Source organism: Amborella trichopoda, chromosome 10 (genome assembly GCF_054954075.1).
Source record: "Amborella trichopoda isolate Santa Cruz 75 chromosome 10, AtrichopodaSantaCruz75HAP2 v2.0, whole genome shotgun sequence".
NCBI lineage: Eukaryota > Viridiplantae > Streptophyta > Magnoliopsida > Amborellales > Amborellaceae > Amborella > Amborella trichopoda.
Window position 1 is genome coordinate 7,901,980 of NC_142345.1, and position 27,746 is coordinate 7,929,725.

Here is a 27,746-nt window from a genome sequence, read left to right on the forward strand (position 1 = left end):
AAGGGCCCACCTTATACTATACAAGTAACTCGTTTCTCTAAAATTTAAAATTCTAGAAAGGTTTAAATCCAATAGATATATAAATATTTAAAAAATAAACAATTTATATAACTTCTTTCAAGATGCATTGTTTTTAAGATTTTAATTTTTTTTTCTTTATATACAAATATTTCGAGATCAAGATAGTCAATCGAAAGGTTTTCCAACTTTAGTACTCCTTTCTTCTTAATTTTAGGTACAACCTATTTCTTTTATAAGGCCGTTGCAACCCTATATAAACTCTTTTTTATAGAATATTGTCTCATTGTTTTATGGAGAGAGAATCAAATGGATGTCATTTGGACACCACTACCTGTCAATACATACAAATTGAATTTTGATGGAAAGTCTTTTGAAAACCCAAACACCCAAACACAACTGGTTTTGATAGATTGATAAGGGACTATACAAGGCATGCTATTTGCTTATATTCTGGCCCTTGTGGTGGTTTTATGATGAAAGCTGCTATAATTTCTCATAAGATATGAGATATTCTTAAAACTATAAAAATTAAAATATGCTATTGCTATTGGGAGGCTAATGCTGAAAGACTTTGTCTATATCTTGTATTTTTTTTTTTTTAATGAAATGTTTTTGGTAATATTAAAAGAAAAAAAGAGAGAATAATTATGTGCTGGTTCATCGAGAGAGCGTACTAATTCAATAATACTGTATTCTGGACTTGTTATTGGTTAGGACGGCGCACATGTAGACCCCCGTATACACATTGCCAGGGAAGAGAGAGAAGGGGATTAGGTTTTTTTAGAGAGAGAAAATACGTGTTTTGTCCACCGACACAGGAGATGCAAGGCATGAAAACAAAGCCACAATCAAAACGCAATAGGTGTCGGCAGCATTTTTATATTTATATTGTCATTACTTGATATGCTCTTTATTTGCTTCTATTATTGTCCTGTTCTTCTACGTAAATGACAACATGCTCCTGCTGGCCGACGCTCCGAAATATTAAGAAAGTGGTCTTAAAATAAAAAAAAATTTACTTAACACGCTGCAATTTAAAATGTAGAATTACATACGTACTTAAAAAATCCAACGATGTTGTTTTAATATCGAAAAATCTTTTAATCGATCATCGGGGGTATTTTGATCATTTTATTTTTTTACAGATAATTTAATTAGGTGTGTCTTGATGAGAAGAACACACATTTAAAATTTCAAGTGATTTGGATATGAAGAAACAAAACTAAAATTTAAATACCACTGGATATCCATGATCATCAGATCGGCCAAGATTCAATATGGGCCGTTGGGCTCATATGTTTATATGAGCTAGTGGGCCAATCTTATCTTTTCCCATATATATATATATATATATATATATATATATATATATATATATATATATATATATATATATATATATATATATAAAGGATTTTGAGTCCTAAAAATAGTGCATCTTGCAACACATTATCTACATCGTCTATTTTCAAGATTTATATATATATATAGATGTACTTGATTTTGACCAAATTAGATATGAAAATAGATTTTGAGATAACCCTAAGAGTTTTTTACACCAAAATTACATGTTACGATAAAATTTGAAGGTGGGCCTGAATCGGATTGTTTAAGGTCGCAACCTTATAGAAACCGTACCCATTAAAATATGGAAGACACAGTTGCATGAAGGGCATTATTGTCAATTTTATAGATAATTATGTTAGTTCTTCCAACTAGTGTTTTAAAGCCCGGAGATTTTTGTCAGGACCTAATATGATTCTAAGAGATTATGGGTGGTTCCCTCTTAAAAACCCTAATATTTTTTTTAAAAGTTTATATTATAATTTTTTAAGTTCTTTTTAAATCATCACTTTATAAACTTTGTTTTAATAATTAATTTATTTTATATATTTTAAAATTGTTTTTGTATAACCAGGACCGATCCAGACCTGATTCAAATCGTCAATCCAGCAACGTGATAAATATATGTAGGTGCATAATCCACCCCACCAATGTAGGTTTTGGAACATTGCTTAAAATAAATTACAATATTTTAGACATTGTAGAGTAACAATATTTTTTGGTTTAAGAAGAGTGATGATATTAAACTTTCCTTTAACCCATCCTATACCCGAGTAAAAAGGCATGGTTGTGATAAGTAGGCAGCCAACATAAAATTTTGTCAAAACTCATCATGAATCCTGATAGAATTAGGATTCATGTAATCCAACCCAATTAATTGAAAAAATGCTAAAATGATGATGATGATAGAGTAACAATGTTTTTAATGGAAAAGAATTAGGTAAATGGTCTAAAACATGATTGATTATTTTCAAATGAAATTATGACCTACAGTGAGATTCCATTTCAGCTTTAGATTTATGAACTTGGATCTCTATATCTGGCCATCCATGAAGTATCGAATGAATAGTTGAAAACGGCCAAAAAAGCGTATGTATATACAAAAATTTAATTGACTCCAATTAGTTGAAAAAATGCTTTGATAATAATGAATATTAAACAATTTTATCAACTTTTTTTCGATTGTGTTTTTTTTATTCAGAACAATAATCATGGTATTCAAGATGTTAAAAATGTGAAATTTTGGACTCAAAATCTAACTCTAACATAAATTTTGAAAAGGATAGAATCACACCAACAGGAGCTCATTGAATGACCCTAGACCATACCCATATTTTATTTCCAAACAATCTTTGATAAACGTATGGGATTGTGGTGCACTAGCTTACGTTCTTTTTCAAACATCTATCTTAGAGATGAAATTTTTATTTAAAATTTTGTAATTAAAAAATTTTTACCACCACAATTATGAATTTCAAAAATATAAATGTTGAGCTTTTAGAGCAGACTATATTAAACTCTACTTTGAATCGTAAACCACTGTTAATTATAGTTTTTTTCTTTGTTGATCATCAAAATTACATTATCGTTTGAGGTGCGACAAATCTAAAGCGGAAATGTTATTTAAAGCATGTTTTAGGTCCTAAATTTATCTCTAAAATAGGATTTTGAAAAGTGTAGGCATCGAACAAAAACTCATTTTTAAACATTTGTCTATGCTAATTTTATTTTTTATAATTTCCCATAGTCCAAGATCTAGTGACATTTTTGTCATATGATAAAATCAGAAGCCCATCTTCAGTGAGCAACCTACTAAATTGACTTTTAATCAAAAGCAAGAGAGAGGAGAGAGAGAGAGATGAGAGAGAAAAAGAGGGAGGAGAATTTAGTGCAAGTGAGAGGAGAGAGAGAGATTTACTGGAGACTAGAGAGAGAGAGAGGGGGAAACCACCCAGAAGTTTTAGAGAGAGAAAACAAAAAGACAGGTAGAGAGAGAAGATTTATAACCAGTGCGAGAATCTAATGGAAAGTTAGAAGCTAATTTTATTTTTTATAATTTCCCATAGTCCAAGATCTAGTGACATTTTTGTCATTTGATAAAATCAGAAGCCCATCTTTAGTGAGCAACCTACTAAATTGACTTTTAATCACAACCAAGAGAGAGGAGAGAGAGAGAGAGAGAGAGAGGAGAGAGAAAAAGAGGGAGGAGACTTTAGTGCAAGTGAGAGGAGAGAGAGCGATTTACTGGAGTCTAGAGAGAGAGAGGGGGAAACCAGTCAGGAGTTTTAGAGAGAGAAAACAAAAAGACAGGTAGAGAGAGAAGATTTATAACCAGTGCGAGAATCTAATGGAAAGTTAGAAGGCAGTAAGAGGGAGTGGTTGAGTCTTTTACACTTAGATCTGCAAGAGCAAGTAGCTTCATGTGGAGAAGCAGGCTTTGGGGAAAGCCACTCTCTTCCGATCTGAGGAAGACTTTCTTTCTCTAAAAACTCTCTCTCTACACTGAAATGGTGTTCTCTCACTCTTTTTTCACCAGCAGATCTACAATGGGCTACTCAAGCTCCGTCACTGCAGTGTTTGCAGTGCTACTTTTTGGCACCAGTTTCACTTCAACAGGTCAGTGTCCTTCATGTTGCAAATTGTCTCTTTTTTTTTTCCTTTCATGTGCACTTGTTTGGATTCAAGCTTTAGATCTATCTCTTTTCGGATGGATTTAGGATGTTGGTTTCGTTAGATGATGGAATAGAGAGAGAATTTGTATGCTTGAAAGATTTGGCTTTTGAAATTTCACTAGAAGGAGAAGAATTAATGGGGTTATCACCATTCGGGCTCATATGAAGATTGGAGATTTGTTTTTGACAATTGCGATAATGTTTCTTTAGGATTTGAGTTTTTGAAGGTTCGGCATTTTGGGATTTCTTCTCTCATTATTTGTCAAATAAAAAATAAAAATTCTTCTCTCTCTACCTCTATACTTTTATATTTGTTGGGCGGTCTCAAAAATGTGAAAGGGGTAGATAAATAACATGGAATTCTTATGTTTTACTATTTTAAAGATCTGGCATTTGCATTTTCATCAGAAAGAAGAAATCTTGCAGTGTATTATGGGTAATTTTCCATATGGATTACAGGAACTGCTGAAAGGGCTTGATTTTTAATGCTTTTTTTTTTGGTTTTTCCTATTGATATTTCCGGAAATTTAGCAGAATGCCTTTCAAAAATGTAAATTTGGAATGTGATCTTCAGGGGGTTTTGAATTTTGATAGAAATTTAGTTAGGCTCTGTTTGTATGAGAGAAATTCAGCATTTGGGTCTCTAAATTGTGGGTTTTATTTGAATGGGCCAGACCATGTTTTCCTCTTTCAGATCAGGCATTTAGGATAAAGGTTTCAGATAAATTGGTGAAAGAATTTCAGTTTTTTATTTTCTATTTCTTTTTTCTATTTCGTTTTTAAATTTTTGAAATTTTACAATGTGGATTTCGCAAATGGTTCAAAGGGACACTAATACTATCGTCTCAGAATTTGAGTATGTGGGTTTGGAACTTGGAAGAGGGAGGGTTTTTTGTGCTTGTGTGGTTTAGGATTTGGATTTCTTTTACAGTTACCGAATCATTTGGTGAGTTCAGTAGGAGAGATCATATTGTTGCCTCTCGGGTCTGAGATGTAGGGATGAGAAAAAGAGAGAGGAGAGGGGGTGTTGTTGGGGGGGGGTTTAGTAAAAACTTTGTATTTGTGTTGTAGACTTCGTGTTAACATCTGTTTATTCCTTTTCGCTTTGTTTAACTTTGCCTTTGAGATTTAGCAGTTTGGTTTCTAGATATTTCGAAATGCAATAAAAAATTTGGTATCATGTTTTCACGGATTGTTGCCTTCTTTGGAATAATTTTCTCAGAGGGTTAACTTGTCTCCAAAATATTGTATCAGTTGATCATGCACGAATAGAGAATTACATAATTTGTAATCATAGACAGAATGATTGTTCCATGTTTGTATTTTTCCATTTCAAACATTTAGAAGATTAGAAACTATATTTTAATCTTCTGATAAATAATGACACTCTATTTAGCAGAAAAATTTGATCGTTTCTATCCGGGAAATGGAAGTTGCCATTTAAAAATAATTTGTAAACGGGGCCAGTCATACCCCACCACCCCCTTCCTCCTGCCTCTCTCTTCGCGTTTTGTACGTTTGATATGAGATTCCTCGATAAAACTTGCTTAATCGTACACTTGGTTTATTAGAATTTCAGTAAATGAAATGAATGATGATTGGGGTTTTTTGAAGTGAAAGATTTTTGACCTAATTTTTTTCCTCCCTCCAGCCCTTTGTTCATTCTTCTATTGTATTATTTTAGTTATTCCTTACATATTCGTTTTTCAAATTTCTCATCTTTTATGTTGCAGATGCCTATGATGCACTGGATCCTAATGGGAATATCACAATCAAGTGGGATGTCATACAATGGGCCCCAGATGGCTATGTTGTAAGTGTGTTATTTCAAAGGCAAAATTGCTAACTTGTATTTTTCTTTTTTATTTTGTAATTTTTAATATTTAATCCTTGTTTCATAAGACTCAAAATATAAAAATAAAAAGGGAAAATTTGCTATAATCATATGGACTATAAGCACCAAGCACCATTAGCAATATGGTTCATCACCTTCTAAGAAAATGATTGATGATGATGGACAAAGTGGGACCCTTTGGGTCATCTCCTTTACAAGTGAGCCCTCACTCTTTTCCCATGGAATGTGAACCTTCCCATTGATGAAAGTACACTGAAAGTTTGTTATATGTTCTAAATATGCTGAAAAAACAGAAATTTGTTTCTGATACATCATTAAAATTTGAATACTGTCTGCTCTGTAACCGATTAATTGGGAAAAGGCTATGATGATGATGATGGTCTGCTCTGTAATTTCTGGTTAAATTATGAAAAGAAGACAAGCCTTTGATCACTGTCAACAGGAACAATTTAATACAAATAATCTCTGTGACCAGTCAAAAAAGTTTTATTCATCTTTGTGATCTGGTTCTTCTTTGGATATGTAATTCATTTCATAACATGGTGGCAAATCTTTTCAATTTCCTGGTGAGACAAATTCTAGGGAGCTTTAGGAATTCTGATTTCTGGATGAAAACACTGTAGAAAATGTTAGAAAATGGCAGATATATTTTTATAACCTATGTTTTCCCAACTGTATGACTTTTATTTTCCTTACAAACTTATATTTACCTTTTTATCATAAAAAGGAAAATTCTAGAGAAAAGAGAAAATGCTCAAGAACCTCTCAATACGAAGAAAAACCCACTTTCCAAAAGCCTTGCTCTAGTTTTGCATATTTTCAGTGGATTATATATATGGGTTTCTGCTCATTCTCTGGAAAATTAAACAGGCAGTCGTCACAATGTACAATTTCCAACAATATCGCCATATTCAAGCACCAGGATGGACTCTAGGATGGACATGGGCGAAGAGTGAGGTTATATGGTCCATGGTTGGAGCTCAAGCCACTGAACAAGGAGATTGCTCTAAATTCAAGGGCAACATTCCTCATTGCTGTAAAAAGGACCCCACAGTTGTTGATTTATTGCCTGGTACTCCATATAACCAGCAAATTGCTAATTGTTGTAAAGGTGGGGTTATTAATTCATGGGTTCAAGACCCTGCTGGTGCACTGAGTTCCTTTCAAATAAGTGTTGGAAAATCTGGTAGCACCAACAGAACTGTCAGAGTGCCGAAGAACTTCACTCTCAAAGCTCCAGGCCCTGGTTATACATGTGGACCTGCTAAAGTAGTGAAATCGAGTCGGTTTTTAACGGGTGATGGAAGAAGAACGACCCAAGCTTTGAGTGAGTTATATTTTCAATTTGACTTTTATTAAGAGTTTAGATTTGAATATTGGCTTTCATTTTGGGTGTAGGTTGGTTTGGTTTGTAGAGAGCGGTTCAAACGGAATACATATTGGGTGTCTCAGTAATAAACCAGAGTGTCGTTTGGCTTGAATCTTTACTTTTTTTATTTGGTTGTATCTTGCTTCTTTTCCCTTTTTTTGCCTGAAGATATTAGGTGGGTAAGGCTTATAGTTGGTCTCCTTTTGCTACTTCTTATAAATATGCAGTTAGCACATTTCACTTCGGATTTTCCATGTTGGCATTTTTTTTTTCTAGAAAAATGGGATTAAGTCTCTAATTTTGAATGTTATGTTTCTTCTAATGGGGTGGTCATATTTAATTGAACATTGCCAGGTTTCTTTTTCCTGAAGATATTGGTTGGATAGAGTTTAGATATTGATTTATTTTTGTTCTATTGATTTCTTTTTGTTCTTTTCATATGCTTTTTGGATTTTAATTCTTGATTCTGAATGCTTTTTACTCATTGCAGTGACATGGAATGTGACCTGTACATATTCTCAATTTTTGTCTCAGAAGACCCCCACCTGCTGTGTTTCTCTATCAGCTTTCTACAATGAGACAATTGTCCCATGTCCCACTTGCACCTGTGGCTGCCAAAATAATATAACTCAACCAGGAAGTTGTGTAGAGTGAGTATTTTTAACAATTGCTCTTTCTTTCAAGTTTTTTTTAATGAAGTGACAACCATGGATTCTTAAGGGGTGAACTTGAATGATGGTTCTCTTTGTTTCTCTCTCCAGTGTTTTAATAAAATAAAAATCACTTTCAGAAAATGGGCTCTTTCCTTTTCACTTGTTAATAATACTGTGGCCTCTTTTTACAGGGGGGATTCGCCTTATCTACAACAAGCCATTACAAACACAGGAAAGAACAACTACGCACCTTTAGTTCAGTGCACAAATCATATGTGCCCGGTTCGGATTCATTGGCATGTGAAGCTAAATTATAAAGAATACTGGCGTGTGAAGATCACTATAACAAATTTCAATTATCGAATGAATTATACTCAATGGAATTTGGTTGTTCAGCACCCTAACTTCGACAATCTCACACAGATCTTCAGTTTCAATTACAAGTCCTTGACACCTTATGGACCAGCGATAAGTAAGCTGAAATCATTAAATGGGATCAAATCCTCTGTCGTTTATTGGTATTATTAGGGATAATCCACATATCTATATCTCTTTTCCTTTTTCTATTTCCTTTTGAAATTTTGAAGTACTTTTATTTAGTACCTAGTTTACTATGGTATCTCTTTTAGGTTTTTTTTTATTTGATGGAATAAGATTCAGATGGGATACTCTTATTCTGATGTCAAAACTACTTGTGAATATTCTGAAGAGTAGATTGTTGGATCATGTATTAAAGCTATTTGACTATTCTTATTATCTAATGGTTGAAAGATTTGGAAAATCAGATTTTACAAGCCCATACCTGACATCCTTCAAGGTTGCAATTTTCCTAAATTCTTGTAAGCGGTCATTAGGTCAAAATCAATGGCTTTTTTTTACATCAAGGACTATTACTCTTTCTTCTCCCTGTTCTACTGATATAGTTCCATGTACCATACATTTTCCTTTTTATGATTTCTTTTCTAGTGATGAATCCTTATTTGGTTTCTTTTATCATTGTTGCTATCATGGTGCTCTTTGTGTTTGTATTTGTGTATGTATCTGTTTGTATGTGTATATAAAATTCTAGCAGAGTTACATCTCTCTTTCTCTCTCTCTCTCTCTCTCTCTCTCTCTATATATATATATATATATATATATATCTCTTTCTGCAAAGTTTCTGATCTATTTTCTAATCTGTGTTGCTAGATGACACTGCCATGCTCTGGGGGGTCAAATTCTACAATGATTTGCTTATGGAAGCGGGCCCCTTTGGCAACGTGCAATCCGAGCTTCTTTTCAAGAAGGACGCATCGTTCACCTTTAAGCAAGGCTGGGGGTTACCCCGACGTGTATATTTCAATGGAGATAACTGTGTCATGCCCCCCCCTGATTCATATCCATGGCTCCCCAACTCTTCTCCTCATCTGAAAATGACAAAATTACCCCTTGCCATGTTTTGTCTAACGACCATTGCACTCTTGCTGTCTTTGTTCTGATAACAATGGGAGAAACTAATGCTTTTTGGTAAATTATGAGGGTTTCTCAAATGGGATATTGATGGAATTTCCAGCAGATAATTGGATACCAATAGTGGCCTCGGGGACCCGGATGAAGGAATGGATTAGTGGCTCATTTATCTCTTGGTTGAAACTTATTTGTTCTCTATGAAGGAAAAAGTGGAAAAACATAAGGATCAGTTATTCTTGGTTCTTTAATTAGGTTGAAGTGTAAGATCTGGTTATACGTGTTTTGTACCTTGTGTGGGGGTTCCTATGCTCTGGTGTTATTTGATAGTTCTTCGATGTCCATATTGTGTTTTATTTGGATAAACAATGGACACATGCTCCTGTTCCACGAATGTATTGACTCTTGGAACATTTATTTGTTTAACAAAGGCATTGGAGATTGCAGTTTATATATGCAAACATGGAATTGTGTACTGTTACTATTTTAAGTAAAATATTCTATGCTAGCACCTTGGGCTTACCTACAATGTGCTAAAACCTCACGAGCAATCCAATGTCAATAGTGAAGGTCTGATGGGACTTTGAGTGGAGGGGCAACACATTTGACTGTCCATTGGCAACACTGGGCCATCCGATGACAACAGTGGATGGTCGGTCTGATGGACTTTTAAGTGGACTATCATCATGCTCTGGTGTCCATTATTGACACTGGGCAGCTGATGAGGTGCTAGCCAACTGTAGGAAGCATCAGTCCTAGATATACAGACCTGTTATTCTGTTCATTGACGGTGTTTTGCTTCTTTCATTTCTTTTTAGAACTGATAGTTATAAAAGAAAAATAATTTGAACCTGGTTCACCTTTGACAGCATCCAATGTATTGGAGAGAATGCTATTGATGTGTACATTATTTGTCTTGAAAAACATTTTGTGCGCTTTCTTCACTTGGTACTTTTGAAACCGGCACTGCTTTTCTAGTTGAATTATAGTTAAGGATGTGTGTTCACCCACATGTGAGCATGTGTGTGTGTGAGAGAGCCTTATACACACCTCTTTTTTTTTTTTTTTTTTTTTTTTTTTGAGTCTTATGCACTAGCTTTTTTTTTATTTTTTATTTTTCTTTTTTTTTGGTGAAACTCAGTCTTATACACATGCTATAATCACAATATTGTGGAACCAACTTGCATTCACTTGAATTATATTTTTGAGAGAACAACACTCTTACTGTTAAGCTAGGGCTTAAATGAATGTTTGTGTGGACAATTTGGAGTAAGCATTTTACCACCCCACGATTGCAGATTCAAGACATTTGTAATATGATGTTTTAGAAAAACTAGCACTCCACTAGTTGAGATCTAGCCTAGAATCTCTGTCTCTCTCGCTCGCTCTCAAAAGTTTGTACATGAATTCAGTCCCGAACAGTTGTGACAATCCCAAATTCTATACCCCACCAAAGCTACAAATAAATAATCAAAACAGGTATCCAAAAATCAGTGATAAGCAAATCATGGAAGAAAGAGATCTCCAAAAGTTCATAACCTTCGTCAGGTAGCCAGAATTTGGAAGGAAGGGATATGTATCAGGTGGCGGCAGCATACACTCATCGCCATTGAAGTAAATCTTTCGTGGGAACGCCCAACCTTGTTTGAAAGTGAAGGTTTGTGCATCCTTTTGCAACAGAATCTCTGATTGCACATTCCCAAATGGCCCCGCTTCCATGAGTAGATCATTGTAGAATTTCATCCCATAGAACATTCCAGTATCATCTGCAAAACTTTTCTATTAGATATTCTTTCACTTGAATGTGTCTGTGTTCATATGAATAGAAGCTAAACAACTATCTTAGAGTTAGCCTCCATAAAAATATTAGAAGGTCAACCGCCCTTAACATGGATGTGCTTTTTAATTTGGGAAATTTTGGTTCTCAGAAAGGAGACTTGAAGTTAATGAAAAGGGACCTGGAAATTTGTTAGGTGAAGTCATGTCAAAGTTTCTCAAAACAAGGCATTGCTTGTATGGTATCACCGAATAATGTTCCTTGTCACTTTGTAGGTCTTTCTATTTTACCCATGCAATGATGTGCTAGTATGGTTAGATATATGCTTTATGTGATCTTTTGAAAAGACATATCTATTAGAAGGTGAGGTTAATTTTGGTCTTTTTTATCTCAAGTTATATCGTATTTTGCTAATGTTAAATTTTGATAACATGATCTTAAACCATGACCATGGGCTATGGTATGATGTACATGCCTTGCAATGGTCTCCATGGTGATGACTATGATCACATCTGATTGCAACCATAATCAGAAATGAACATCGTAGTCACCATGATTCACGATCATCATATCCATGCTTATATGGTCATGGTCATGCTAAACTGGCAACAACCATGAAGTGGTGTGGTGGTCATGGTGGCCAGTTGGATATGCGAATCAGATGATAATAATATGGGCTTGTGCTCATACTTATCGATCCATAGGGGAGGAGCGGCTTGTAATCGAAACTGAAGACTTGGGTGACATTGTTGAGGTTTGGGTGCTGAACTACAAGGGTCCACTGTGTGTAGTTCAACCTGTAATTGAAGTTGGTGATAGCTATTTTCACTCGCCAGTACTCCTTGTAGTTCACCTTAACATGCCAGTGCACACGTATGGGGCACATATGTTTTGTACACTGCAACAATGGTGCATTGTCCTTTCTCGGTGTGTTTACTCCTGGCTTTAGTAGCAACTTTGAGTCACTCCTGACAATTTTGCATGAAAACTAAGTTAGGTTGTGTCTAGATCTTGGTATCAAGGAAAAACAAATATTGATGTATTGTGAACCGATATGTCAGATTCTAGAACCCTAGAACATACCCCAATATGCATATACTTATGCTTATTTGCACGTATGTATGTTATGTCAAACTCAGATGGAAATTCAGTATTCACCATATCCAATATGAGAACATTTATGTGCATGTATATACGTATATTTCACCAAACATGGGTTCTCAAGGAAACATTAACCAATATATTAATGTCAGAGCATCTATGTATGTCTGTTGAACCCAAATTTTGGATCTTATAGGGTCAGCGAAATGAACATTCATTCATTTATGTACAATTTGTCTATCTACATATGGATGCATGTCAAAACCGACCATAGATTTCCAAGGTTAACCCAATGTTTATGTATATATGTGGCTACATGCATACATGCATATTGGTTTCCATAGTTCAATACTACCAATAGAGAAGTCCTTTTACATGTGTGTTTAGAAGACTTACTGGATGCAAGTATTATTGTTCTGGCAGCCACAAGCACAATTGGGGCAAGGGATGATGGTCTCGTTGTAGAAGGAAGAGAATGATACACAGCAACTGGGGCTTTTCCTCGCTAAGAACTGCGAGTATGTGCACGTCACATTCCATGTCACTACGGTTGAAGAAGAAAAGCAAAACATCAATCTGAGTTCATGGACTTAACGTTGAACAGCCCCTAAGCTGGTGCATGGTGCTCTCTAGTTCAACCTTAAGATTTAGGTCCAAATCATACAGTTCACAATTGAGAAGGTAAAACATAATAAAGAAAAAGAAGAAGAAGAAGAAGAAGAGACGACCATTTAAGGGAATGATTGATAGGGGTGCTCTGTTCATTTCTTTCTTGAGAAAACTCTTACAGCCAAGGCAGTTCCAGTATTTTGGTTTTTGGCCCCTGGCCAGTTTCTTAATGAACATAGGGTATTGTAAACCTCTGATCATGGGAGAGTTTACCGTGATCCTTGTGACTACTACGGAAAATCCAGTCATGAAGGTCGTCAATTTTCAACCAATGGTTGGATATTGATAGAGACAGAGGGGTTCCCCTGCTGAAGTCATGTCGTGCTCATGCCAGCACCATTTTTTATCCATCACCAACCAACCAACCAACCACTGTTTCACCATTACCTCATGACTACGGATATGCCATAATCCTCAGGATTATACCTTGTCTAATATGTTAAGGGAAAAAAGAAGTCTTGGAATAAAAACATATGGGACAGATTTAGCCCAAGAACCACGTGGTTCGTTCCGATCTCAAAACTTCTTAGATCATCTTTCATAGTGTTATGGTCATTTTTTTCTTCTATGGGTCGTTCAGTGGCAGTAATCGAACTTGAGATATCATGTTGCAATTGTCAACACCTTAAACATAAAAGCACTAAGCCTGAATCAATGGTAAAATTCGAACTTGGGACATCATGCTACAATTATCAACGCCTTAACTAATGAAGCCCTGAGCCTGAATCCCAATGTTCATGCTTTCATGAAAAACAATCGATATTTGGAGTTTTATCATCTTTAGTTCCAAAGAGCTAGAATGAGACAATGTCCATCATTTTGTTCATGCATATAACAGATTTGTCATTTTAAGACACAGAGAGACAGAGACAGAGACTCACTCAAAGCCTGCGTCTTGCGCCGGCCATCAGTTGTAAGGAACGTTGTTGCTGGTACTGTCTTAGCTGGGCCACATGTGTAGCCAGGCCCTGGTGTAAGGAGAGTGAAATTCTTGGGGAGTGTCACTGTCTTGTTCGAGGTCCCCGCCAAGCCCACGCTCACTTGAAAGGCAGATATTGAAGCCAACGGGTCCTGACCCCACGCAGCCACGACCCCTCCCTTACAACAATTTGTGTATTGTTGATTGTAGGGAACTCCGGGTAACAAGTCAACGACTGAAGGGGTCTTTTTGCAGCAATGGGGTATGCTGCCTTTGAATTTCGAGCAGTCTCCTTGTTCGGTGGTTTGGGCACCCACCATGGACCATATGACCTCTTTCTTGGCCCAGGTCCACCCCAAGGTCCACCCTGGGCTCATGATATGCCGGTACATCTGGAAGTTGTGCATATTCACCACCGCCTGTAATCGAGAATAGTAGAGTGAGAGGACAATGATGTGTGGCGCTTTGGTCATTTGACCAAGGACGATGTTTACATTTCAACTATTTAACATTTTGCTCTCTTTCAACTATTTCAGCTCATGATTGTGTGCCTTTTGGTGAACTTTTTACAATTAAATCAAAAGAAACTAATAAAATGCTGAATAACTGATGCTTTGGTGTAATTTGATAAATTTTCTCTACTTTTATGAAATTAAGGAGACAGCAGTTTTTTATCCTTCCAGCTCTTATCAAGTAGCCTCAACCGCATTTTTACAGATGCAGGGGTACAAATAAGCTGCAATAGTATTCCCACACAAGTGGAGGAAGAAGATACTACAATTTCTATTTAGTAGTCCAACAAACAGCCTCTAAGGGAGTAGAAGCTACCTGATACTAGTACAAGGTTCACATGTTATCTATGCTACTCTGCTTAAACAAATTATTAAGAACTAGTGTTATTGTAAGGAAACCTGAGGAAATAAGCATCTCTCTCTCACGCCCGCGGGCACACACACACACAAATTTTTGTAGAGTTAGAGAGGGATAGTAACATTGAAAGAACAAGGATGGGTTCTACATACCACATAACCGTCCGGTGTCCACGATATCACGTCCCATTTGATCGTAATATTACCATTAGGATCCAACGGATCATATGCAACTAATTCAATTACAAAACCAAAAACCGGATTAAAACCCCAACAACGAAAATGCAAAAAATTAGTATAAGCAAATACCCAATTTTGGAGCAGCAGATTCCTTACCAGCACAAGAAAAAAAGGCGGCCATAAGAATTGCACTGACTGTAATTTTCATCTTTCGACGTATGTGTCTTCGAAAATCACCAAAAATTGTGAATTTCTTTTTATGTTTTTATACTTTTTCTTTAAGGTTTACAAACAAAGGAATGGCCAAAAAAGATGGTAAAAATTACTTTCACGGAAGGAGGAGAAGAAGAAGATGACGATGATCGGCATTCTGACATAGGCTTGTGCCAGAGAGTGGTGAGTGAGGAGGAGGAGAGGGACTTAAGGGGTAGAGAGAGAATCTGAAATAAATATATTGAAATTGAGATTTGCTTTTTTTTTCTATTTCCTTTGATATGGTGTACCAACTGGTTGGTGCTTATTGTTGAAGCCATTTTCAATCAATTGTCACACCTCTCTCTCTCTCTCTCTCTCTCTCTCTCTGTATATTACCATGCGTTGAAGCAAAGCATATGGTGGCAGAAGAAATCGCGGCAAATTTGCATTTATGGGTGAGATATACGCTCCAACGGTCGTCAGATCATTGATAGAGACGTTGGGTTAGTTGGATTTTGAAATGAAAAAACTTTATATAAGGTGTCAACCTTATAATGTACAAGTATGGTGCACCCAACAATCGACTGGATAAGGTTTTTTTTATGCTGTAAAACTCTTAAATCGATCATCTCAACCTCGATTCATAGATATAAAAAAGGGAAGAAAATGATTTTTAGCCCTTCACCTTCTAACATATTATCTGAACCGTCTATTTTCAAAATTTTCAATTGTTCATAGATCTGCTTGATCGTCGCCATTTCTAGAACTTTAAATTTCATAATTCGAGGCAGCAACAAATTTCCATATTATAGCAAGACTTTGCAGCACCGGGATTTTAGTTTCAGCTTAGTTTTGAGGTACACCCTACTTTAATAGTATACGAGGTCTATGACCGTTAAAAATATTTCTCTTTGAGGTTGTTTGTGACGTTATAAAGGTTACATCCCCAAAATTAGGGGTCCAAAAAATATTCTAACCTTGGGTTTTTACCCGTGGGAGTATATGTGCAATAAACTCCAGCAAGAGCAGAAAATCTTTTGGCTTGTATTCTCTCTCTTTTGTCATTTCTATGCATTTTAAACGTTTCCAGGGCAGTTTTTTATAGCAAATATTACGGAGTCAAAGTCAAATACCCCTTCTCGAAGGTGGTTTTTATTTCGAAAAAATGCCACATACACCACTGGTGTATGACATGTGGTGCATTAAGATGCCATTCACCGTACCTTTTCTGATAGTTGTCGGTGATCTCTATCAACAAGAGCTATGATGGATGTGTGCCGTCCAAATGATGCTTTTAATGGAAAAATTTAAGTTATAAAATAATTTATTTTTTGGTACAAGAAGATCACAATCATTTTAATCTATTATACGAGAAATCCAATAGATAAAAGTGTCACAACATTAAAAAAATTTAACTTAAATTTCATACTCAAATAATGACACATCCTCTATTCCCCGATTTCAAATCTAACAGTAATGATGGTGATCAATATACATTTCCTAAAAATAATATGATGGAATGGGTTTGCTCTAGGGGCATTAGGGGACCCAATTGGGCTAGTTGGATAGTGTCCCCTATCATCCACACCATTTAGTTTTAAGAAACAACGCAGTTTGTAGGGCTAGCAACGGGCCCTAGCTCTAGCCTGGCCCAGTCCCATTCAGTTTGGCCAAGGCCCGGCCCGGGCCATCCCAGCCCAGCCCTAAGTTGTACTAGACTATTTCTCAAGGATTAATAACGTTCTTTCTAAAAAGAAAATGTTTGGGCAGCTCTCCTATTCATGGGGAAGGTCATTTCTTCTTCCCCAGTCACTTATGTGACCCATGCTCTCAGTCATATGATCTGAGTACCCTTGCCTTTAGTGTTATAATTTGATCTGAAGTTCAAAGTGTTGTGTTTTTAATTTTTATTTCTATAAATTATATAATAGTGAAATTTTGGGCCATGCATTCATCTAACTGAGCTAAACATGAATAAATATTAAGAATATTTCGGGTGATAGAAAATCATCCAAAGACCTTGAAACTTGTTGGGGCTTTTTGGTTATTTATTTTTTTAAGAAATATTTTACGTTTTATTTTTGCTAGATGTGCCCAATAAAAAGAAGGGATGTCCCAAATTTCAATAAGATATATTTTGTGAAAAAATTGAAAACCAAACAGTATTTTGACGTTGAACAATTAAGAAGTGGGGTTTTATATATGGAAAAAGAACCCCATGTGAGAAAAGTTTATGTATAGGTATATATATAGAAAATGATCAGTAATTTCACTTACTCTCATCACCGTTCAAAGTTCATCGTACCGTTATAATTGTCCGGTAGTATTTTATTTTTCATTTTTTAATTTTTTTCTACAAATTGGAATAATCAGAAATTTGGAACGTGTCTTCATAAAAAATAGAAGAATCTTAGAAAAGTATAAAAAAAATATTTACTTGAAAAATTGATCAAAATAACCCCAAAACTTTTTAGGGGGGAATTTTAATCATTTTTTATGAATAATTTTTTTTATATTTTTATTAGATGTACCTCAGTAAGATGTACATACCCTCTAAATTTCAGGTCATTTTGATTTATAGAAAAAAAAATGAAAAATAAAATACTACTAGACAATCGTGACGGCGTGATGAAACTTGGACGGTGATGAGGGTAGGCGAAATTACTATTCATTTTCGCCTATGGGCTTTAAGAAGACTTTTCCATATATATATATATATATATATATATATATATATAAATGATCATGTGAGCCAGTGAGTTCACAAGTAAAAATGAGCCAGATCGACCAAGATTCAATCTGGGCCGTTGGGCTCATTTTTCTTGTGAGCCCACTGGCTCACATGATCATTTTTCATATATATATATAGCAATGATCCAATGCAACGATTGTATCATAGTATAATGCAATGACACTTTCAGAAAACCATGTTTGTAGTAATTGTATGACCTCAAATTTTGTACACTCTCTTTATCTCAATAATCAATCCCCAAGAAAAAAAAGTTCAATTTGAACTCTAGATATAGTCGAAATGAGTCCCCTCCATAAACGGATTTAGACCATTCATTTTGTGAATTTCAAGATCTTAGCCTCTATAAACTTAAAATCATTTATTTCTTTTTTAACATTGTTTATCTAATGGTAATAAAGACATCCAAAAAAATTGAAAATGAAAAAAATCCTTCAAAAGGCTTAGTTCTAAGCATCTTACCAAAATGAACGGCCTATGTTACTTGGGCTAAGAAAATACTTTCTAGGTTGTGTTTTCAATTTTTTCTTTTTTTTGTGATTGTTCATTAGATTGAAAAAAGTGTATATGTTAAAATTTGGATCAAACAAATGGCCAGAAGATGGTTTTTTAATGTTATTGCATCATATTACTATACAACGATGGCATGAATCATTGCTTATATATATATATATATATATATATATATATATATATATATATATATATATATATGTATGACCTTGAAAACCTACTCATAATCCGTCCAAACGCGTTGCTGCCTCTCGCAATCGTCTTATTGTGTTGTCCAAAATAGTTAGGCAATAGATCTATAAATTTCGTTTGTTGTATACCAAAATTTGTAATCTTTCATGGACATACCCTAAAAGAAAAGATTTTTTTAACAAAATTTTTCATCTCAACTTGCTCTTCGTTGGTCATTTGATGCTTTCACTCTCTCTCACTCATTATCATATTAGTCTGGAGCAGTTTTGTATGTAGCGAAGATGACAATTAGAATAGCCAACAACAACATGTTGGGGTTTAAGTTCCATTTCAAGCTTGGACCTGGTCAAATAATCAATTTCATTATTTATTACAAAATTTTTCCCTTAGAAAATGATAGTTTTCCTCTCTCTTGCACAAATATACAAATATATATATCAAAGGTAAATGGTCACATTCTATAATTTTTAATATATATAAAATGAAAACGAGAGAGAAAGGGAGACCGTGTAATGGAATTGTTGACCTTGTAATATGCAAGTAGTATTTCCCTTAACAGTGAACAGTGTTCATAAGATCGACTCGGATAGAATAACTCACCCGATTGCAATGCCTTTTTTTTTTTTTTAAAGAAATACAAAATAAATACAATAACCTGCTTGACTTTTTAACATAAGATGTTAAATGTCGTGCCGATTCATCATCTGCCTTTGTATGTTTCGTTTTAACAATTCATACGTTCGACTGCCACAAGTGTTGTTTTTTGTTTTTTTGTTTTTTTTTTCTTTCATTCAGCTCTCATTTCTTAACCCTAACAAAAAAAAAAAAAAAAAAGAAAAGAGAAGGAAAAAAGAAAGAGGTCTACAAGAGTAGGGAAGTGTTACTTGGGGGAATCGCACCCCAGCCACGTCGAAAAGCATGCATATACACTATCCAAAAGGCCATTCAAGCATCTATAATGTATCGTTACCATAATGATATGTATTTACTATTTACAAATTGGTACGACCTATTTAGATAAAACTCACTTCGCCCATAGGACGAGTCCGAGCGGAGTCTCGAACTCTAAATACACTGATAATAGAATAGTGACTAAAAAATTGTGTAGTTTAAAAAGCAAAACTAGTATTTCTCTGCATAATGGAGTAGTGACTGAAAAATTGTGTAGTTTGAAAAATAAACGTCTTACATGGTTTATTCTTTGAATATTTTGAGACCTTTCTAATAGATTGGGGATATAGAAACTTTGTAAAATTGCTAAATAAAGATAATATTGGAAAGAAAAATACAAATAAGTGTTAAATTAAAGTCAAGAAACAACATCAAATATTCGAATAAAAATGGGAAGCTTGTTGCTTAATATAAAAAATAAATGAAGTAAACATATTAAAAAAAGAAGAAGCTAGCATTGAATTTGTGGGAGTCACGTCTCCCAAGGAATGTAAACATGAACATGCATCTTCTAGGTTTCTTACTAGATACTATCCAAACAATTAGACCCCTATATCTCAAGAATAGCTGATTCCAGGAGAAGCGAATTCCAAGAGAGACCTATCTCTGGGACAGGCATCTCGAGGTACCCAACCAGTCCCTTAGAAAAGATGATGGTCTTGGTTCCAAAACCCCAAAATCCAAAATAAGGGAAACGGAAAGATAAGTGCTAAAAGATTGTTAGTGAAAAAAAACATAATTTTTTTTATGGGATTGCATACTATGAAACCATTTATCTTCATAAAAAGATGTAAGAATTACTGCTATCAATTAGATGTCAAATTGGATGGCTTGAAGTGTTTCGAGAAATGTTTTTTTGAAGTCCAATCAATAATATGCTCACAACAATCCAATTTAAAATATGAATGACAAAAGCCATCGTGACCACCTTGTCTTAAAAGTAAGTTGTCCCTTTATACACTTTTATTTATTTATTTCATTAAACAACGGAAATTAAATTTCAAATTTCAAGTGAAGCAAATAAAAATACTAGTTCACAAACTCGTGTTGAGTGCCATAAAAAGAACCTCCAAAGCACCTGATCGTGCTCCTGTTTCTATGGAGCAACATAAGCTCCAAATGGAATCACCACCCATGCAAACGACAGGCCCAAATCCGTATTTGGAGAGGACCAGACTTCGAAGGTTTTCTGCCCCCTCCAAATCACAGTTGCAAGAGTATTTTGAGAGGAAATCTGTGGCTGAAGCACCCTTCCAACAAGATATGAGTAGGGCCACATCTAACGGCCACAAAACAATTTTGTTTTTATTTTTTATTTTTATTCAAAATTATGCTTACCTAAAATTTGGGTTTTTTTATATGTTGTACCAACGTGAAATAATAAATAAAATATTTTGAATAAAACTCAACCGTAACGCCTCTAATGTTTGAAGGGCATGATTTATTTCGTGTGCCATAAAAATGTAGCTACGATAAATATAATTTCTAAATAAAATTAAAATAAAAAATAGAATTATTTTCTCATTGGATGCCACTAAATTCAATCTGAACTGTTGAAGGCTAAATGTGCTCCCTTCAAGCGTCCGCATCATAAGGAAACTTGAAGCATTTTTTAATCCGTATAGTGTACATTTTCTAATGCTCCTGCAGGAGCAGCAATGTTTTTTTTTATCCTTTTAAAAAAAAGCTTTGAGAATATTTTCCTTTCCTAGTAATCAATCATGGTCTATGTGGAAGTTTTATCTTCTTTTCAAAACAATGCCATAGAACTTAAATAATTATAATGATAACATCAGCCTTCTTGAGGCTGTACCAAAATAACATCACACAAAATTTTACATAGAAATTAGTAAAGAACAATATACCCAGTAAATATAGGTGAGTTAGCAGTGTAACTTCCTTGTGCTTAGGTGCAGATCTCAGTAGAAGGAAATACTGTACAAGAGCTTCCTCCTGTGCTGCCTCTCAAAGGCTGGTACAATTTCATCGATTGTATCATCCCAAGACTCCGCTGCTTCAAGCTATAACAATAACACATCAGCACCGATATCAAATCAAAGTAGACATAGATTGCCTTTTCCACTCGTAAAGGAGCAACAAGAACTTGATCACTTCTCACCTCCTTACATAAATCCAAAGCAAGCCTGGCTCCCACAGCTGCTTCTTCATGGTTGTCTTTTACATCCAAATTGATCACCAAAACGGTCTTCATCAGTGCATGTTCCCGGTTATGAAGGTCTGTGTAACAATGCAGTCAGAATAGAAGGGGTTATGTTCTACCACTTAAATGCTCGAAATATCCATTGCTCTTCAAGAATCATTCTTGCCTCTGGAAAATATTTTATAATGTTTTAAAGTAATTCCCATGTCATATGATAAAAAGATGGTACAATTCAACAGAAATCGATTTCAAACAGATGACTTAATTCATCAATAGTTGATTTCTTCCTATTGCCTGAACCAATACAAAAAAAAGATATATTATTAAAAAAAACAATACAAAAGACACGATATCTAAGGGGACTACAGCCAAAAGTGAACTGAACTATCAAAAGACATCTAAAAGTTAGAAAGTCAATTAGCTACTCAAAAACCAATTTGTTATTCAGTAAGCAGTATATTTATTTTTGGGCAAATAGTAACCAGTATATGATTATTCCTAAGAATATGTGGAGTCTAGAAGAATGTCCTGTAGGGTAGCTATAACATCGATGAGTCAATATTAATTAATTGGGATTTTGGTCAATTGATGAAACCGATTGTTGCCCTATGACACTAGCACATTGACTCAAGTTTTGATGTCTGCCTAGGACAGGATGCCTTTCATATGGCTCACTAAATATGGCATTTCAGGCACAATGCATTCACACATTGCTGAAGTGTCAGCATATGCACTGGTGCATACTTTTTTTTAAGTGAAGTTGACTGTATATTCTCGGAAAAAAAAACTCTTGCATACATATATATTTGTAAATTTAGAAAAACTGGAATATTACTTGACGCACACATACAATCACTCAATTTTGTAATAATCCACCCAAAATTTTAGATGCTAAAACCAATTTCCAAGTTCGCATTTCCAACCATGTTCCAGATAGCACAATCAAAACAGTGACTGGATAACTAAAATTTGAGCAGCAGAATGTGCTCCCAGATCCCAATGAATAAATAAGAAAACAACTAGAATTAGAGATTTTTTTTTTTTTTTGGTGTATTAGTGGCCATCTACCTTTTGGTGAGAATGGAGTCCGAGACTTCATTCATGAGACTAGATAGTAATACCACTAAGGCCCCAGCCCATTCTCAAACTCATTTGAGATGAATTATTTAACATTCTGCCCATGTCTTTTGATTTCATTTCAAAATTACCATAAAAAAGCACATCATCATGCGTTGGAATCGTTGCAAATGGGTAGAATGTAAAATAATTCATATCTGGTGGTTATATTGATTAATTTTCCTTAAATTTAAAAATAAATAAGCATGTTCAATGTATGGGCATCCAGACACATTCAGAACTATGGACAACTGTGTTAATGCCCACAACATAAAGTCTGTCTGACAAAAAATCGTGACATTCTTGATGGATAGAAGTATCGGCAGTGTACAAGATACTCGGTGTCAGAAATGCCAAAATGTGTCAGATGCTTGCACTTGTTACATGGATTCATGTGAATCATATGAACACGTGAGTAAAGGAGCAATTAGAAATCTTGCTAATATTCAACGGATACAGCAAAAAAGAGCATGTCCAACTCAGAATCCTAGTATTGCCATGGCTAATAACATATGTAAACATCAAAAAATGACCTCATGGGGAATAATTAACCACAAAAAAAAAAATCTATGAGAACTATGTAAAATATAAAATCTTAGAAAAGCCTAGAGCAAAATAAAAACCTTCAACAACCATATCAAAAACCCTTTCTTCAAACGAAAATACCACATCAAAAGACCCATCAGCAGCATTTTCTTGCCAACGTTGAGGTGCCAGTTTGACACTTGAATTCCTTTTTAGCATTGGTAGAAGACCATTCCGCTTGTATCTTACAACTAGTTTAGAAAGTACATAGCTTTAAGAATAGAAAGAAAATGAGAATTACAGTATTCTATTATTCATGAGCAATATAAAGGGAGCTGAAACATAAAGAGAAAAGCCATGACATCCAAAATATATGGAATGCACAAAAGCATGCATACATGCACAAGAAAAACACAACAACAATTAAATCAATCAATTGTTTCAGCCTCTCAACCGCTGCAGGGTTGAACAGAATTATGACGCAGAAAAATAGGAAGAGTGAATCACAAAAGGGAATAATTACCACAATGGTGGTAGTAAAATTAAAGGCAAATCACACACAATTGGACCTGGTTCAAGATATTCATGGCCAAAAAGACTCACAGGGACGAGAAGATGAGAGATGAGCCCCTGCATGCGAGGGGTTGGAGAAGAGATCAGAGAGGTGAAGGAACTTCTATGGTCACCCATCTATTGTGAGAAGAAGAAAAGAGATAATGCTCTACAAGGTCTACAAGAGCAGATATTCCAAGCTTGATCTGACTTGGACATACTCCTATGCACAGCATTTAGGGTTCTTAATTATGAGGTGTAGTGTTATTAATACATGCACAATATATCATGTATTTTATTAATGTTTTCATGGGGTAAAATAAGGCCATTTGAACAACTACTCACGACCTATTTATTTGTCACAATAATTAAATAAAAGTGAATTAAATCTATTTATGACAGAGTTTTCCCAGTTCTGACGTGGGAGCATAGTTATGAGTATATCTAGGACTTTGGACTTCCAGTTACATTTACAAAGAATGGTTAATGATCTGCATTGACATAAAGACTTATTGGTAACTTATTCTTGTATTTATAGTTTATGTTCATGGTAAAGCAAAAATCTGCTATTTCTGGATTTATTTGCACAATTATCTAACTCTCAATTAATTAGGGTTAGAAACAATATAAATATAATATTTGCTGCAGCCCTCACTCTTGAAGGAGTAAGGCATCACATCACTCTTCTTTTGGCTTTCACTTCATCCATTTCTACCTACACCACAACTTGTTCTTCTCTCTCAAATATTCAAGGTGATAATTAACACGGTGTTAGAACAAGGTTCAACCACTAACGTGACCCATTGCTCAAAGGCATCAAAACAGCTAATTTATTTATTTTCTTTGTCATCATTGTTTAGATCCATTGCGTTATTGTCAATATTGACAAGAAAGCTAAATCTGTACCCTTTAAATTTTTAGATCTCCTTAAACCCAAAATCTATTCTTCTCTGAATATCTCTTTACCCTAAATCCTTTACCTTAAATCTCTTCTATTCCATTGGCATCAAATCCTAGGCATAAAACCCTAGATCTCTCTTAATCCTAAATCTCTTCTCCACTCTAAATTATGTATTTTGACATGAACATGTGTACAATAAATCTTTGTTATTGTTCACATTTGAATGGTACATCTCTTTTCTTATGAAAAACAAAAAACTACTTCCATTACTTCTGCTCGTTCGATCCCATGGAATCTTCAAGTCTCCCCAATATTCAACTCCCAAAAGTTACCATCGAACTTTTTCCTTCCAATTTCATTGGATGGAAACGAGTTATGATTCGTCGCATCAGAAGCTTATGATTGTTGGGTACATCGATGGATTGTGCAAGGGACCACCACAGCTAATCACCAAAGAGGAAGTAAGTACCGAAGGACAGAGAGAAAAGTTGTAAGCCTTAATCATGAATATGATGATTGGTTTTTCAAGGATCAAGGATTAGTGTGACGGATTAATTCTACCTCGTCAAAAGAATATACTGGCAGAAGCGCTCGATATAGATCCTGCGGAAAAATTATGGAAGGCCTTACAAAAATCATACACCCAACAGCCTCAGATAGGTCTAATGCACTTGAGACAAACTTTTGAGTTGCAAAAAAGTAAGATAAACCTATATATGAATAAAAATGGCCAAAATGAAAGGATTAGGTGACCAACTTACCATGATTCAGCATTCTGTCAATGATACTGACAAAGTGCATATTGCCTTGAAGGGTCTTAGAGACCAATATGAGACTTTTGGTACTAGTGTTAACTCTAGACCACCATATTCCACGTTTGTAAAATCAGGTCCCCTATTTCTTAAGCATGAAACTGTGTTCAATAATAAAGGGACAACATAACAACGAATGAAATTCAAAACTCTGGTTGTCTTGTTGTGTTAGTAAGGATGCCAATATGCAACATCACAGATTGGGTCATTGTAGTATGAAGTCTTTAAAGAGCATGTATACTATACTCCCGGTTGAGCATAGTTTGCATTTACTCCCTCGAATGGAAGACCTACTTGGGTGTAGTTTTTCAATTTGAAATTTTGGGAAACACCTTAGAATCACTAGATGATTATTCTCAAAAGAAAAAAATTAGCAATTTGAGTTTTCTAAATCTCAACCTCTAAAAAATTGAACAGCCTCTATTCAATCTTGAGACATTATTTTTTCAAGTGTGTAGAGGGTGTAATTAGGAAATTTATTTTTATTGAGATTAATCTATTGGACTGGAGAGGTTATATCCCCAAAATTTGGGGTCCTAAAATTAATCCTAGGTAGGATATTACCCGTGGGACAAAATGGACAATATACACCTTAGGGAGTATAATATCTTTTGAGGTCTTTAAATATGTTGTGTAAACCAGGACTTTTTTCATGTAATATTGGTCGTCCTAGTGAGTTTATTTGTCAAGTTGTCAATTGGGAAAACATATCAAATTTCCATATGTTTCTATTAATAAAAAAGCTTCTTCTTCATGAGATAGTGCATTTTGATGTATGGGCTCTAGCGTCAACTGCATCTCCTTCCAATTCCCAATATTATGTGATATTTGTTAATGAGTTCTCAAGCTCTAAATGGATTTTCTTTCATACCAAAATATCTCATGTGTTTGAGATGTTTGAAATTGTATGTTAAAACATACTTCTATAAGAAAATTTTATACTTTTGTAGTGATGGAGGGGAGAGTGCTCGTCTCAAAACTTTTAAAATTACGTGAGGACAATAGGATAGAGCAACAAGTTTCTTGTCCTTATACTTCACAACAAATGTGGAGAAAGGAAATATAGACATATAAATGAGATTGGATTATCTCTTATATTTTCTAGTGGAATTCCAAAGTTTTTGTGGACTGAAGCTTTCCATATAGTTATCTTCTTGATAATAGACTTCCAACTGATGTATTGGATCGAAAATCTCCATGCCATACATTACTTGGAAGAAATCCTGACTACTCTATCTTGAGGAGTTATGGATGTTGGTGTATGTCCACATTGAAGATAGCCTTCGGAAAAAACTTGATCCTAAAGCCAAAACATGTATTTTTGTGGGACTCTCAGATGATCATAAAGGCTAGAGATGTTATTGTCCCCAAACAAAAAGAATTTTTATTTCTACGCACAACATATTTATAGACTTGAAACAATTTGCTCCTCCAAAGACTGATAAGCAAGATGGAAGTGTATGTCCAGAAAACATGAGAATGACAGTGAACCATTCTTCATGTTAACCATGGGTTTCCTTCATAGCCTTAGGGGCAATTTTGAAATAAAGATAATTATTTTATTAATCACCAAAATACCCATTTTTTACTTGGCCCATATTCGTTCCACTTTTCCAAAGGCTCCTCTACCTTTTCCCTTTTTCTAACTGTTGAAGCAAGGGGGCCATATACACTGAGGAAGGGTTTGAGAAGAGTGGAATGATGCACTTTTCATTCTCTCTCAACATCTTTGTTCCCCCTCACTAAGCATTTAGAGGTGCCTTGAGCCCAAGGGTGCATCTATAGCCTTTCAAGGGATACCCTAATCATCTATTATGAAGTCATCTTGCTCCATCACCTCTCTATTGCGTTTCTCTCTCTACAAAGCTATTAATATCTTCTTGATCCAGACTTTCAACAAGGTTAGGGTTGCTTGTAATGCTCTAAAATATGGATATACTTGTTCTCTACAAGTCCTAATTTGAGCACTCTGGTGAGTTGATTCCATAGTTTATATTTGCTCATCTTGTTATGATTCTTGACTAAAATAGAGTATGAAATTGATGATAACAAATTGAGGATTCAAGTTGATTTGAGGAACTCTTATTGTAGATACATGCTTATGGTTATTATGTGATTGAAGACATATGCATGTGAAATATTTGACTATATATTAAAGTGAGGTTTAAAATATGACTTTGATCTTAATCTAATTGTATATTAAT

At 34.9% G+C, this 27,746-nt stretch overlaps 3 protein-coding genes across 12 annotated transcripts in view; 1 reads left to right on the forward strand and 2 right to left on the reverse strand.

The window, feature by feature from the left end:
• Nucleotides 1-3,722: 3,722 nt before the first annotated feature.
• On the forward strand, nt 3,723-9,821 carry LOC18446230 (COBRA-like protein 1). Its single transcript, XM_011629516.3, has 6 exons — nt 3,723-3,981; nt 5,771-5,850; nt 6,763-7,219; nt 7,752-7,911; nt 8,106-8,386; nt 9,103-9,821. Exons 1-6 carry the CDS (start codon nt 3,873-3,875, stop codon nt 9,390-9,392), a joined length of 1,377 nt encoding a protein of 458 aa, XP_011627818.2. The 5' UTR covers nt 3,723-3,872; the 3' UTR covers nt 9,393-9,821.
• Nucleotides 9,822-10,528: 707 nt separating this feature from the next.
• On the reverse strand, nt 10,529-15,491 carry LOC18446229 (COBRA-like protein 4). The gene is made up of 6 exons (XM_011629514.3): nt 15,032-15,491; nt 14,849-14,928; nt 13,789-14,245; nt 12,635-12,782; nt 11,828-12,105; nt 10,529-11,126 (listed from the first exon to the last, which is right to left on the reverse strand). The coding sequence occupies exons 1-6, from the start codon at nt 15,081-15,083 to the stop codon at nt 10,831-10,833; spliced, it is 1,311 nt and encodes a 436-aa protein (XP_011627816.1). The 5' UTR covers nt 15,084-15,491; the 3' UTR covers nt 10,529-10,830.
• A 5,721-nt stretch (nt 15,492-21,212) lies between these two features.
• Nucleotides 21,213-27,746, reverse strand: part of LOC18446227 (Ssu72-like family protein) — a 38,899-nt gene continuing 32,365 nt past the window's right edge. For 7 of the 10 annotated variants that reach the window (XM_088848613.1, XM_088848611.1, XM_088848612.1 and 4 more), the window contains 3 exons: nt 23,376-23,528; nt 21,595-21,713; nt 21,213-21,496 (listed from right to left, as the gene is read on the reverse strand). In XM_088848613.1, coding sequence (XP_088704739.1) covers nt 21,395-21,496; nt 21,595-21,713; nt 23,376-23,496 — 342 coding nt within the window. In that variant the 5' untranslated portion in view covers nt 23,497-23,528 and the 3' untranslated portion in view covers nt 21,213-21,394. The remainder of the gene's footprint in view (nt 21,497-21,594; nt 21,714-23,375; nt 23,529-27,746) is intronic. The other 3 variants (XM_006856349.4, XM_020674734.2, XM_088848608.1) reach the window with 1 other exon arrangement.

What these genes read in the sequence shown, in the direction of transcription:
- LOC18446230 (XM_011629516.3), top strand. Translation starts at nt 3,873, where the DNA reads ATGGTGTTCTCTCACTCTTTTTTCACCAGCAGATCTACAATGGGCTAC. An exon ending in CAACCAGGAAGTTGTGTAGA is followed by an intron (nt 7,912 to 8,105) that starts GTGAGTATTTTT and finishes CTCTTTTTACAG; the next exon opens with GGGGGATTCGCCTTATCTAC. An exon ending in ACCTTATGGACCAGCGATAA is followed by an intron (nt 8,387 to 9,102) that starts GTAAGCTGAAAT and finishes CTGTGTTGCTAG; the next exon opens with ATGACACTGCCATGCTCTGG.
- LOC18446229 (XM_011629514.3), bottom strand. Translation starts at nt 15,083, where the DNA reads ATGAAAATTACAGTCAGTGCAATTCTTATGGCCGCCTTTTTTTCTTGT. An exon ending in GCGCAAGACGCAGGCTTTGA is followed by an intron (nt 12,783 to 13,788) that starts GTGAGTCTCTGT and finishes CTTCAACCGTAG; the next exon opens with TGACATGGAATGTGACGTGC. An exon ending in CCTCCCCTATGGATCGATAA is followed by an intron (nt 11,127 to 11,827) that starts GTATGAGCACAA and finishes AAAGTTTTGCAG; the next exon opens with ATGATACTGGAATGTTCTAT.